Raw genomic sequence first — 14,709 nt, 5'->3', positions numbered from 1 at the left:
AGCAACCCAATGGTCTCCCTGTGTGCTTACCTGTTCTTCATGTGAAATATCGTAAGTCAAGATATGGATATGCCTATCCAAAAGATCAGACTAAGGCCCTGATTGTGTGTATGACCAAAAGATTCTCCTCTTCTACTTGGAAGGCAAAACCCAGAAATTTTGAGATCAATGAGTAGATTTTAAAGGCAATCTGTAATGGCTGAATCTTTTATTTTGCCTCTTAATACAGCAGTTTGTGAGAGTCAAACATTTGATAGCTGACTGAAAACAAATGAAATGTGAGCGCATTTCAGTGGAAGTAGGCCAGTTGCCAACATTCTCTTCTATCTCTGAAAGTTAAATTACATTATTCAATTGGATAAAAATCAAGTGCAATTTTCGTCATAAGGGGGGATTTCTGTGTAAGTTCATGCTATTAGGGGGAAAACGTGGGTGCTGACTGTCATTTCTTATGAGTGGTATTTGCTGTTAACCTTGAAAACTTCACATTCAGGGACCATGTCTTTGAGAGCGTGGTTCTTGGATCAGCGTGCGGCTTCCACAGCATTGCGCCGGGCTTCCGCTACAGCCAGGCATGTGTTCTGCGGCTGAATTCGGCCTGGAGAATGTTGCATCTTAAAACCTGCTTTCCAGTGTGCATTTGTGGAGCATAAGCCATCATCCCTCTGTAGATTCAGCAGTTTCTACAAGGGATGGAAGAGTCTAACCTTAAGCGCTATAAAATATTGGAGGGGCAGGAAGAAAATAGTACAAGAAAACAAGTCTGAGCTTGTACTATATGGTTTTATATGAAAGCTTCGTATTGTTATGCCTAATAGCTCAATATACTTTTTCTAACTCCTTCAAAGCAAGTATTAATTCTGGTTATTTAGCATAGTCATCAAGTTCCTTAATATGAAAAAAACTCATTTCAGGTTTTCTTTGCCTTTTTTTATATCATTGTAGTCTCACAGCTATGGCAATATAAAGAAAGTAAGTTATTTTTTTGTATTTATCACCAGTCACTTGCTTTTAAATCAGTTACATGCTTTTAAATAAGTCATTTTGGTATGGCTATGATAAAATGTATCACAGACTACACCCTACCAGAGTATGAATGTCAAAGTGTTGAACTTAGTTTAGATTATATAGATAGTATTTTATCAATGTATAGAATTTTAAATGCTTAAGTCGTTTTCTAGGGTATAAATTAGTGATTTAAAAATGCAGTAGCAAAATTCTTTATGGATCCAGGGATTAGAGCAATAAGGAAGTATATCATAATTGGTAAATTGTTATAATTTAACAACAGTCTAAGCATTAACTTATAAATGTAGGTAAATTTAAAAACTTTTAAAAATTACATGTAGTTGATACAATATTTTTATAAGTTTCCTGTGATAAAATTGTGGCCTGTGAAGATCCTAATGTAAGTAAGGCTGATTGTTTAATTTGGGAAGTAGTGACCTTATATTGACCTCCATAAAGAAAGGAGCTTCCCACAAAACACATTCAGTGAAATGAACCCTGACCTACCAACTGTCTATTACACGTCTCTGTCTGAACACTCCTTAAGGAGCTTGCAGATTAAGTTTAAAGAGCTTATCCTTTTGATCAGAAAATGGACAACAGTGGAGCAATTCTCCAATGTAAAATAGGCTCTAATTGTTTGAAAAGACATGCAGAAATTGTTCCTTGCTTGTTTTCAAAAAACATGTTATGCATCGTAATGCCAGACAGAGAGAGGTGAACTAACGCACTACTGGCCCTCTTTACAATTTGTGAGTGCATATTCTCCACAACTATTTAGAAAATTAAAATTATTTATATCCAAATATACCCACATTCACCAATGTTTATAATTTAAAGAAAGTATTGATATAAAAATATATACAGCACTCAGTAAACAGTAAATTCAGTTGTCATCTAAATTAGCAGCTACAATGACTCGTGCTGTGAAAGGTTTGCTTTAAATAAGTACTTGTATTTAAATATATGACACCTGTATAGTAAATGGCAGATAATTATAATGCAAAACAATAAACATCTTACAATTATATCAACAGTGGTAAAATGAAAACTGAAGGGTGAGTATATTTTCTAAAGTTTATAAATGGGAAATTATAGGTGAATTTGTTTGTGTATATACATCTATACTTATTAATTTTCCCACAGATATCTTTATCAAATGTCTGCCAATATTTCAGAAAATATTTTAGAAATACGTGTTTTTATCACTAAAATGTTATTAATTAAATAATTCCTATTTATAAAAAAATAAATTTCCTAGCACAAATAAACTGTCAAGACCATAATTGAGTTACATGTCAAATGGAGAGATGACATTATCTAAATGCTGTAATTCTCTCCATAAGAGTAATACAAAAACGCACTCATTCATCTCTTCACCATTCATGACCTCAACAACACTAGTGTCTGTTCTATGCTTGGACCACTTGGTATACTTGTCTGCGTGTGTATACATTTTGGGCATATATGTTTATGTATTTGTACAAAAATATATAATTTTATGTATGATAATTTTAATATACTTATTAGAATATTTGGTCAAAACAAATAGGTATAATGGACTAACGATTCTATAAAATTTAGTGTGGAGAAATCATGCAGGAAATAAAGGCTTCATGGGAGGTTAAGCAAGACTGGGCTCAAAAGAAATTATTGGGCTTGGACTGGCCAAGAGGAAGAAGAAACATAAAACTTTTTATAAGTAATCTCAAAAAACTTTGTTGTCTTACTACTTTTATATATGCAGTTATGGTGTTATACTCTTCCATATTATGCAGTTATACTATTCTTGCAGCCACTCATTAAAGGTCATAGTGTCCAACCTGCACAAGTGAAACTGGAAGAGTTAGTTGCTGACTCTGCTGCAGTTCTATCTAGCAGTAGCTTTCCTTAAAATAATACAGAGTACTTGGCTATTAAAAAAAAGAAGAAGAAGAAGGAAAAGTCCTGGGGAAATAAAATATGTCGCAGCCTCTCTCCTCTTCAAAAGGTAGAGGAATTTAATGGTAAAATTCTTGTACTATAATGATCCTATGAACTGTCAGCCCAAAATGATGGTCTAGCTTCTCTCTGTAGCATATTCCAGGCTAGGAGGTATTTTATTATAGAATTATATTTTGACTTACCGTAATTTCCAAAATCTTTTTAGATTATGGAAATTATCTATAATCTAGGTTAACCTGGTTAACCTCACCCTCAAAGTAACATCACAGAAAGTATCATCTAGATACTACTCCTCAATTAGTTCACATTATAAAATACATTTGCATTATAATTTCAATAAATTGAGACTTTTGAGCAAAATTTCCTCCAGCGTGACCTATGGGAGTGATTCGGGCACTTTTTAGGAAATCACTCAGGCATTTTTAAATAAAACATTAACTCTTTCAGAAGGCTAGGGCAGAGTGACCCTGCCATTTAGCTGCTAAAGTTAATGGAGGCTTTGAGTCCATTACCATGTCCATGCACTGTTCTCTCATTCTAAAAGCTTTACATTGCCTAGGCTGTGCTGTATGTCGTGTCTGTGCATCAGTTTTCACAAAGCGTTGCACATCCATGATGTCTCCCCAAGTGGTCTCAGAGTGCTTATTAGATATTTATTCTTGTAACGAAGTGGCTCTTCTTGGCCATGTGGCATGTCACAATGATTTATTTAATGAAAAAATCCACAGCCTGATCACATGTTGAATTAAGAATATGCTCCTAATAAGTCTACACAGATTCTGGACAATGCCATTTATGAAGAAATTTTCATTTAGAAATCTTTGGCAAGTATTGAATTCATTTAAACAGTTGGGAGGGAGGGACAAAGGGAGGAGGATCAGAGAGAGAAAGAGTGATCCATCCATCATTTTTCTGCTAGTAAAGCAAGAAGAAAATTATGTAAGCCAGAGGAAAAATATAGCTCAAAACTGAAGTATAAAGTCTGTGACTAATATTAATGAGCCATTTTCCCTTTCTAAAATTACAGAAACATGGATGGTAGTTACAGCAACTGGTAATGTTCTTTGCCCTCTGAAAATTTCCATTGGAAGAGGTGGAAATTACAATTTGATTTTGTGTATTTTAATTAATATAATCAGTAGTAGATGCCAGCATAAGAAACTTTTATCAAACTATTCTTGAGTTGGCCCGAGTATTAATGTAGTAAATGATTTTCATATGGCATTCATACATAAATACAGATCACAGACCAAGTTAATCAGTAATGTCCACCCTTTCCAGATCACCCACATTGAATAGGGTATAAATTTTTCATTGTCTGAATCAGGTCAATAGTTACATTCTTTTAAACAATAGGACATTAATTATGTTAATAAATTAATGCATAATTATCAGTAACATTAATAGAGTCAAATGCTATCACTACCATTTTATCACACTATGAAAGAGAATTTCCAGATTAACTGAGTTAAAAGGGAAGAAAAATTACATCCCTGCAATGGGGTTTTGTTTCCAGAAATTAAATGCAACCAGCTCATCTGAAGGAAGCACTGTTGACGTTGCTCCACCCCGAGAAGGTGAACAGGCTGAAACTGAACCCGAGGAAGACCTTAAACCAGAAGCTTGTTTTACTGAAGGTAAACAATCTCTAATCCAATTAAATATGATCTCCCTTCTTTCCTTACAGAGACTGAAAGTGCCTCATTGGAAAGAAACATTTCACAGAAATGGTGACAGCGTGTTTATCTTTCTTTTCCTCTTCTCTTCCAAACGTCACTTTATCTATATTTTCAGATCACACTATAGCAGTGATTGTGCCTCAGTAACTAAGATGACTTAACATGCCTTTTTTATCTTCCGGAATGTGAAGTTAACCCTATGAGATAAATGGCATTCGGGAGTGTCATCTGATTGATCCAGCAATCCCTCAAACTTCACTGTGAATGTGGCAATTTGATGTATAGATGCTGTGATAATTACACCCCATCCCATACAGTTTCACATGTGGTTCATCTGTGCTGTGACCAGAGCTGTTTGGGAAGGCAGACGTGTTGTAGAGCTTTGGCAGGGAGAACAGTTGTTTTCACAGCAACCACTACAGTGTCTTATGTACAAATCAATAAAGATTTGCTGAGTCAATGTGACTGAATTTAATCTGATGAGCAGAAGCTCAGAGAGTTAGAGCAGAAGAGTAGATGGAAGTTAGAAATAACACGAAAGCAAAGAGGGAGAGGGCAAAGGAATAGAGACACTGACTGACAAGACGAGTCATAGGTGTGACTAAGAAAAGCACCAAGACTGAAAATAAATTAGCTTGGGAAAACTGACAGTGGCTGATACTTGGGAAGGTATGGGGATTTTCTGTGCATGACAAGAAGAGAGTGAAAATCCAGGGTCACACAGAAAAATGAATAAACAATCTGAACATGTGGCTTTTCCCTAACCCGGAGAATGTGTTCTTGGACACTGTTTTCAGCAATAGCCTTGTGACAAAAAAAGATCCTAACGAGAGTTATAGAATGAAACCATTTATTCTTAAGCAGCTCTTGGTAAAGTAATTCCTTGAATTCTCGGTAGCTGGTTCAGTACCTAAATCTGAAAATGGTTCCCTGTGGAGGACAGATGCTGCGGATAACTGGGGAACTGAGCAGCCAGTTACACTTTAAAATGATGGTCTGAGATTAGGATGGGGAGGGAGCGCCAAAGTTTATTTTTTCCTAATAAAAAGTAAGATATGTTTTTGAATTTATTACATTTACCTTTATTTTTTAGGATGTATTAAAAAGTTTCCATTCTGCCAAGTAAGTATAGAAGAAGGCAAAGGGAAGACGTGGTGGAACCTTCGGAAAACCTGCTACAGCATTGTTGAACACAACTGGTTTGAGACTTTCATTGTCTTCATGATCCTTGTTAGTAGTGGTGCTTTGGTAAGTGAAATGAAAATTGGCAAAAGTCAGGTTGCAGTAAAATAGCTTATTCTCTAGAAATACCAAAAGCATACACTGAGCGTAAGAGGCAAAAGAGGAGATATATCTATGCCTTGCAGAGCCTGGCATCCAGCATTTATCTACACAACATTCAGTGCAGAACACAAGATCTGTTCCAGAATATATTGGAACAAGATCTGTTCCATGTATTATGGAAAATAGAGACATGTATTGAAGAAGATACAAGAAACCTTGTACATAAGACAATGATGCCACAGTCCCCTTCAAACTAGGCAGCTTGGGACCTCACACAGTTCCCCCAATCACCATCAGCTGCCCCATCATGTTTTCCTGAATCTTGCTGAAGGTCTGAAATCTCTTCCCTTTTAAAGATCATTTCAGTTTCGGGAAAAGTCAGAAGTTGCAGGGTGCCAAATCTGGGCTGTAGTAGGGCTGCGTCACCTGAGTAATTTGATGTTTCACCCAAAAACTCTGCATGAGACATGATGTGTGAGCAGTGCATTATTGTGGCGAAGCTGCCAATCATGTTGCCCATAGCTGTGGCTTTTGAATCATTTGAATGGTTTCCTTAGAGGAATGTGATGCAAATTTGTTTTTCTACTTGTGCAATCATTTTGAATGTGACAGCCACACAGTACACTTACTCACTCAAGGGCATCTACATCCCACTGACTAGTACAGTGAAGTTGTCACTGTTCACACATGCGCATTCCAGTCCATTCTCCTTGGCTGCCAGGTTACATCGATGTCACACAAACTATTCTCGTCATGTTAACAATAGTTGGACTTTTTCCGGACAGACCTCATAAATCAGAATCACGAGAAGCCAGATGGAATTTCTCATCTGATGTTTACGTAACAGATGTTCTCACTGAGACAACCATTAATGGAGACATTCTGTAACTATGTTACCTTCTGTGTCAAATACCATCCTGTTCTCCCTAATAATCATATTTACATGTATGGACAAAAATGCCTCTTGTTTTCTTTATGTCTAATCAATTTATTCTTTCAAAATAAACCAGATCATTCAAGGAAGCATTCAAGGTAATGTTCAAACAGGCCAAATATTTCCTTCATTGACAAAACTTTTAGTTATTTTTCTGAGCTTATATTACTTCTTTAAAAGAAAATCTGTGTAGCAGTAATTGAAAAACAGATTTGGTGTGAGAGGCAAGGAAGAAAGCACATGCTAAATCAGTAAAGATAGATACTTATCGATATTTTCTGTTAGTTTCCATTTCTTAATTTTTTTCTGATGTTTGATGCTTTTCTGATATTAGCTAATACTTATCAAATTAGTGTTGTGTGACCAGTATTGCAATTTTATCAAGTATTTGGGGAAGGCAAGCCGTTCAAGTAAAATAAAAGCATTCTTCATTCACAGGCTTTTGAAGATATATACATTGAACAGCGAAAGACGATCAAAACCATGCTAGAATATGCTGACAAAGTCTTCACTTACATATTCATTCTGGAAATGCTTCTCAAATGGGTAGCTTATGGATTTCAAACCTATTTCACTAATGCCTGGTGCTGGCTAGATTTCTTGATCGTTGATGTAAGTATACTGAGTAATTTTTATAAAATTATTTTTGAAGAGACAAATTTGATATTTAAAATGTTTCTATAATTGAATTCTTGACTTTTGAGATCTTCACTAGTGCTAACACAGTTTTGCAGGCACCTTTTTAAAAAACATAATAAATATAAAAATGGGAAAAGTCCCATGGACACACAGCAGAGGTCCTAAGAATGTGGACAGTGATAAGAGAAAACACAGAGAGAGATGTCCATGCCACAAGCAAACAGCTCTGCTTTGTCTGAAAGTCAAGAGCTTCAAATTCAGGAATAGCTAAAAAGTTCTGTTAATTAGCAGATCTAATGATTTATCTCATTAACAATGAAATTTTAAAAAGATCTCAAAAAAGTAAAACCAAGACGGATTTGGGTTCAGGAACTGTGAAAACTGCTCTTTAATCCCTTACTAGAGAACATGTTATTAAATAATGTTAAAATAACCTATATTTTATTCATTCAGTTACATACAGAGACAATGAAATGCATTTCTAGTCTTCAGTCAGTGGGTAGACAACCCAGTAGCTGATCAGATATTTCCCCTGCAGACTTAGGTGCAGGAGTCCTGCTCTAAAACTGATTGCCTGGGGTAAGTAGTCATAGGAACATTGGCAGTAATGTAATCTGTCTAACTTGCAGCCTTTTTTTCTTTTAATTCTAAGTCATATAGAGCCACGAGGGCAAAATGGTAGTCATCTGCTTCTTTATAGCTGGTGATATTCCACTGTACAAGGCTTCACAGCCTTCCAGGAAAACATGGTGCTTGTAGTACCGCTAGCTGTTTCCTAGCAATCGCAAGCACTGTATGTTTAGCTCTAACACTTGCCACTATGAATCAATAATTATTGTATGAGTGCATTCATTATTATAATTTCTGACACATGTGGGTTTGCCTAAATTCTACTCTCCTTTCTCCCACATATACAGACTCATAATTTTGTAACCAAAATGTTTAATCTCTTGACTTGAGAATTTGTTGCCAAGTCACTTTTAATAGGCCAAAAATAACTTCAAATTCCCATGGCTGTTCTTTAATGAATAATAGAGATGAATCTCAATATTATATTATCCTGGAAAGCTATATATAAGAGGAAGTTTAATATTCTCATATTCTGCACCCGGAATAGACTTTTAAGAATATCCGGCCTTTATTCTAGACAGTTTTCTAGTGTTTATTCTAAACTGAAGTCTCGGTTTAAAGAATTCTCCTAATGATGCTGAGGTTAGTGTCAAATTCCCTAATTCTCAATTCAGTGCTCCTTCACCCCACAGATTTATTATCTGACTGGTATCGATGTAATACATTTTTCAGACTGGTTTTAGGACTTAGCATTTATTAGCTTTAGCTTCTCCCTGAAATGATGAGACACTACATACATTTAAGAATCTTATCTGTTTTGAAAAGATTTTTTCATGTATTAAGGTCATTTGTAAATGGGAACGAGCACCAGAAAACTCTGAACTTTACTGAATATTTACATTTATTGACAAATTTACATTCACTGAAATACAACATTGCACTTTTACTTCCATTGCACTTTATATCTTCTATATTTCCCCATATAGAAGATATGACTATGATGCAAAATCTCTCACAAGCAGGGGTATTATATCATGTTTGTGTCTTTAGACCCCTGACATAGACATTTAGGTGTCTAGTAAATAATGTCAAGAATGAATAAATTAATGATGAAGAATAGTGTCCAAAAAATCACTTCCCTTTTAGTGAGAATGATATAGTGGATTAAAGATTAGAACTTAGTACTTAAAATCCTCTATCTTCAAGTAAGATATTACCTTAAATGTTAATTTAAATGGGACTAAAGCCATGACTGAAATACATGAATTACTGTAATCTCAGACTTGTTCTCAGACTATTAAGCCACTGTAAATATACAGTTAAAAGAGTTTTTATTTTAGGTGTGGTTCTTAATAACTGTGAGTTTGCTGTCCTTTCACTGTTCATCTTTTTTATCTTCTTTTTCTTAGGTAAGTCTCTTTAACATTTAAAACAAAAGCAAACTAAGAGGACAGCTAGGTCAGGAGCAGAACCATAGAAATGAAGATCACATGAAGGGTTAGCAACAGGGGAGTGGGAGAAGGAGAAGGGGGGAGAGGGTACAGAAAATAAGTAGCATAGATGGTAGGTAGAAAATAGATAAGGGGGAGGGCAAGAATAGTATGGGAAATATAGAATCTAAAGAACTTGAGACACGTGGTCATAAACTAAAGGGGGGAATGGTGTGGGAGGGGGTGTGCAGGGTGGAGGGGAATGAAGGGGGGAAATATAACAATTGTAATGGCATAATTAATAAAATATATTTAAAAAAAGAGTTTTTAAAAGGACAAGTAAAATATATAATACTTAAAAAGGCTTCACAATCCATCAGGTATTTTGTAGTAACAAAACTAAACAGCCACACAAAGCTAAAAAAAAAGGAAAAGAAAAAAAAAAGGAAGAAAAATCTGAGGTATAAGTGAAATACCTCATACCAGAAGAAATATACTTTCAAACCTTAAGGAATTAATTAATATGAAAAATGTACTGTCTTTAATTCCCTACCTAAAAGAAAAACTAGAGTATGATGGACTATTGGTCCAACCTCTTAACATTCATTGATTTATTTAATAAATATTTCAAACACCTTAAATGCCACATATTATTTTAGATAAAGGAGATATAAATGAGACAGATTAAGCTCTTTTAGAGCTTATACTCTATGGCAGCAATTCTCAACCTTTCTTGTTTAATTCATGGCACACATAAACTACTGAAATGGTACAACACACCAAATATATATATATTTGGTGTGTTATATATATACCTATATATATAGGTATAATTTTGATTCATTCACACAGGGCAGCTATTTTTGTGTTGACTGTTGTCATTTTTTTCACTTGACAATCTAAGGGAAGAGAGGTCAGAGCCCCTGACTCAATAGTCAAGTATCACATGCTTTAAAAATTCTTGTGGCACAGCGGTTGAAAAATCCCTGCTCTGTGGGAGTGTAGGATAGATAATAGAGATATAAAGAAATAAAATCTAAAAATAAGATAAAAGATGCTGGTTACTGCTATTGAATAAAGCAGGGTAATAGGATATGGAATGACTGCAAAGTGGGAGCAGGAGGAGAATATTAGCTAGACTGTCTAGGGCGGGTGTCTTTGCAGAGGTAAATGCTCGTGAGGTAGGGTCTCTGGGGCCAGTTGGGCTGCTGTAACAGAATCCCACAGACTAAGTGGCTTATAAACAACATATATTTCTCACAGTGGTGGAAGCTGGGAAGTCCCAGATCAAGGTGCTGACAAATTCAGTGTCTGGGGACATCCTGCTTCTTGGCTCATAGATAACATCTTGCTGTGACCTCACATGGGTGAAGGAACAAAGGAGCTATCTGGGGTCTCTTCTATAAGGGCACTAATCCCACTCATGAGGGTTCTGCCCTTATGACCTAATCACCTCCCGATGTCCCCACCTCCAAATACTATTAAATTGAGGGTTAATTTTCAACATATCAGTTTTAAGGGGGATCGGTCTATAAGAATGGGCTAGTCATTCAAAGACCTAAGGGAATAGAAAAGAACAACCTGAAGGCCCTGGAATGAGTATGAGCCAAGGACCCTCAAGAAAGAGAAGGAAAACTTTTGTGCTTTTATGTGAGGCAGCATGGGCAAAAATGATAGAAACGGGATTCAGAAAGGTACATAGAGGCTATAACTTACAATATCTTGTATATGTTGTTATTTATTATATATTAATTAGAGTTACAGTGAGAAACTCAGAGAAGGGACTTTGCAAGGATCTGATCTACAGTCTCAAAGTGATCACATCTCACTTAGGGGGAAAGAATGGCGAGACACAAAGCAGGGAGGCCAATTAGGGAGTTGTGTTTGAAAGAGAAAATGGTATCAAACTGAGGTGATGAGACTTAATAATGGACTTTGATGTGTGGTTCAAAGAAAAGAGAGGCTTCCACAACATTTCGTTTCAACCCGGGCTTAATCAAATGGGTAGAGAATGAAGCCACTGGCTGGAACAGGGACAATCAGAAGAACAGGTTTCAAAGGGCAAGAAGATGGTAGGTGGAGGAGGAGTGTCTAATTAGTATCTTGAACTTAGTACACTTAGTATGTAGTATACTAAGTTGGAGATACTAATCAGATACTCAAAAATACATGTGGAATTTTATATATGTCTCAAACTCTGGAGACAAGCCAGACCTGATTATGACGTCTAGGAGTCATCAAGATAGAGATGTCATTTGAAGCCATGAACCTGGATCATCTGGACCACAGGTGGCAAACACAAGGCCCACTGGCCAAATCTGGTCCTCCACTTTGTTTTATCTGGCCCAGCACCTTGCTTCTACCCAGCAGCAGCACTGAGCTCTCAATTAACTGTTAAGAAGTAGTTACATTTATACAATCCTAAAATTACATTCAACCCTTTGAAGGCAACTGCAAGGCTGATGTGGCCCCCAGTGAAAATGAGTTCGACACCCCTGACTAGACAGAGAATGCAATTCACAAGGAAGCCCAGACCAAACTCTGGGAACACTGCAACAGTTACAAGTTGAATGCAAGAGAAAGAGCCAGTAGATTAGATTAAGCAGAAGTTAGGTGAAAAACAATATACATGATGTTGTTGCAGAAGCCCAGAGAGGATAGCTGGGTTTTTCCAAAGAAGGAGCGATCAATTTTGTCAAAGGCTATAAGGAGGTCAAGTGACATGAGTGCTGAGAAATGACATATTTAGCAAATAGAGGTCATTTGTGTCGTGGATAAGAATGTCACATGGAAGTAATGAGGATGAAGTATAGAAATACTGGAAAGATTGAGGAAAGAATAGAGATGAAGAGATAGAGACAAGAAGTATGGTAATTCAGGTTAAAATGAAGTAGGACAACTTAACCCATGCCCTTGACTGCCAGAATACTGTACTAGATAGACCACTGTTTCTGATTCTGTATGAGATTTTATATATATATATATATATATATGTGTGTGTGTGTGTGTGTGTATCATATAAATATATATATAATCTCCCTATCTGAAAGTCAGAAAAATATTATTTTCATATACAAAGTATCCTATACTATACCTACATAAGCTATACTCTAGATGCTGTTATTGATGCCACAATAAACTAAGAACATGATCATCATTTACTGAGAAAAGTTCATATTTCTTGTGGTCCTTAAGGATTTTTGCATAAATGTCATCAAGAAAATTTCTGTGAGCATCTTTCATGACAACTTCAAATTTGGTTCTCAATTATGCTAAGGTGCTGATGTATCAAATACAGTCTCAGTAAAAGATTCAACCACCATTAAATATTTATTGCTCACAAATGATATCCCCTTTACAGACAGCACAGGTTGCTGATATGGTTGAAATGAGACCCTTGATGATGTTTGCTACTACTCATGAACCTTTTTCCTGATTGTCCAAGGGCTCCTCCGAACCCTCACCGCTTGCCCTATTGAGGTGAACTGAAGCAGAATAGGAGCACTTTCTGCGTCTTATATGTATTTCCATTTGCCAGCAGCCACTAGAATCTAGTGGTCCCTGCATTACATTTATTCTTAATATAGTGGCATCCTCAATAACAAAGCTAGAATTATTCGTGGTAGCACAATGATATGCCTAACACTTCCTAAGCACTTACTGTGGGAATGGCTTACAGTGTACAGTTGCTGCTAAAAGCACTTTACATATGTTAACTCATTCAATCTTAAAAACTCTATTAGTTAGAAACCATTATCACTCTCTTTTTACAGATGGAGAAACTAAAGCGCTTAGTTTCTCCATCTGTAATTAAAGCAAAATTAAAGCAAGCCTGTTACTTGCCCAAGTAAACATAACTAATAAGGTGCTAAGATGGATTTTGTACCCAAGTAGTCCTACTTAAATGACTGTGCTCCTAACCCGTATAATACAAAATGTATTATCAATATCTCTTTTTAATTATAAATTACTTATCAATGCTCTTAACAATCCTGTGATGTAAGTCTTATTATCTCTATTTTGCTACTGAAAAAACGAGGTTTAGAGATGCCATACACCTAGTAAGTGGCAGAGCTGCCTCTCCCTAGCACCATGCTCTTCGCCCTGCATTTCGCAGTGGAGCGCAAATCTGTTTGAGGCATTGCTGTGCACTAGACAAGCAGTTCCCACATTACACTTCATGGTGGTGGATGAGAACAATAAAATGCCTTGGTATGTACATGCCTGTCTTCTTCAGCTGGAGATTTTGTGAATAGAATTTTGGGTATCTTAAAAGAATTCCCAAAGGAACAGAATAATTATAAATTATTAGCATTTCACATCAATTTCTGATCTCTCTTCAGACATACTTCTGTGTAAACAATCTACATGTGTTTTGGCTTTTTTGTCTTCTAGTGAGAATGATGAGCTTTGTTCCCTTTTTGGAAGGATTTAATTACCTTTTAACATCATTAATTTTAAAAAATATCTTGCTCACTGGCCAGGTTTAAGTAGATAACCCTATTAACAGTGTATATAAAATTCTATATTTCATTAAGATCATGACTTTTAGTACAGATATTTTAAGTTTTTAATTGTAGTCATTCCTGAATCCACAACTCACATTTCTTTTTTTTAATTTTTTTAAAATATATTTTATTGATTATGCCATTACAGTTCTATTCCTCCCTTCATTCCCCTCCACACTGCACACCCCTCCCTCACCATTCCCCCCTTTAGTTTCTGACCATGTGTCATAAGTTCTTTAGCTTCTACATTTCCCATACTATTCTTGCCCTCCTCCCTGTCTATTTTCTATCTACCGTCTATGCTACTTATTCTCTGTACCTTCTCCCCCCTTCTCCTTCTCCCAGATAATGCCTACTTTTACTCCTTCATTATCTCCCCCCTACAATCACGTATTTTTCCCTGAATTCCCTGTTTACCTGATGGTGGTATAACCATAAAACTAAACCAAATGTAATCTTCAACCTTTCCTTGTCTATCAATCCTCACAAGTAATCAATTAGCAAATTCTCCATGTTACCAACTAAAATATGAATTGGGGATCTGGGGCCTCCCCTTTAACACTAATGCCATTATGACTAACTAGACCAAGCAATGACTTATTAAATGTTATTCCTACCTCCAGTTATAACTTCATCAAATACCTCCGGTAGTAGGATGCTCATGGCACCCTGGCCTGTGTGGCTCAGCTGGACGGAGCATCGTCCCGTAACTG

The 14,709-nt window shown here is 36.1% G+C and overlaps 1 protein-coding gene across 1 annotated transcript in view; it reads left to right on the top strand.

Annotated features, from left to right (window-relative positions):
- The window catches only part of LOC119047635 (sodium channel protein type 3 subunit alpha), a 117,493-nt gene that overhangs the window by 85,131 nt on the left and 17,653 nt on the right, over positions 1 to 14,709 (top strand). Inside the window, exons 18-20 of the mRNA XM_053665237.1 lie at positions 4,469 to 4,589; positions 5,725 to 5,879; positions 7,288 to 7,461. Of these exons, the coding sequence (XP_053521212.1) occupies positions 4,469 to 4,589; positions 5,725 to 5,879; positions 7,288 to 7,461 (450 nt within the window). The remainder of the gene's footprint in view (positions 1 to 4,468; positions 4,590 to 5,724; positions 5,880 to 7,287; positions 7,462 to 14,709) is intronic.

This window comes from Artibeus jamaicensis, unplaced genomic scaffold (genome assembly GCF_021234435.1).
Source record: "Artibeus jamaicensis isolate MK-2021 breed Jamaican fruit bat unplaced genomic scaffold, CSHL_Jam_final contig_391, whole genome shotgun sequence".
NCBI classification, from domain to species: domain Eukaryota; kingdom Metazoa; phylum Chordata; class Mammalia; order Chiroptera; family Phyllostomidae; genus Artibeus; species Artibeus jamaicensis.
Note: the sequence above shows the minus strand (reverse complement) of the source record. Positions and strands in the feature narration are given on the sequence as shown.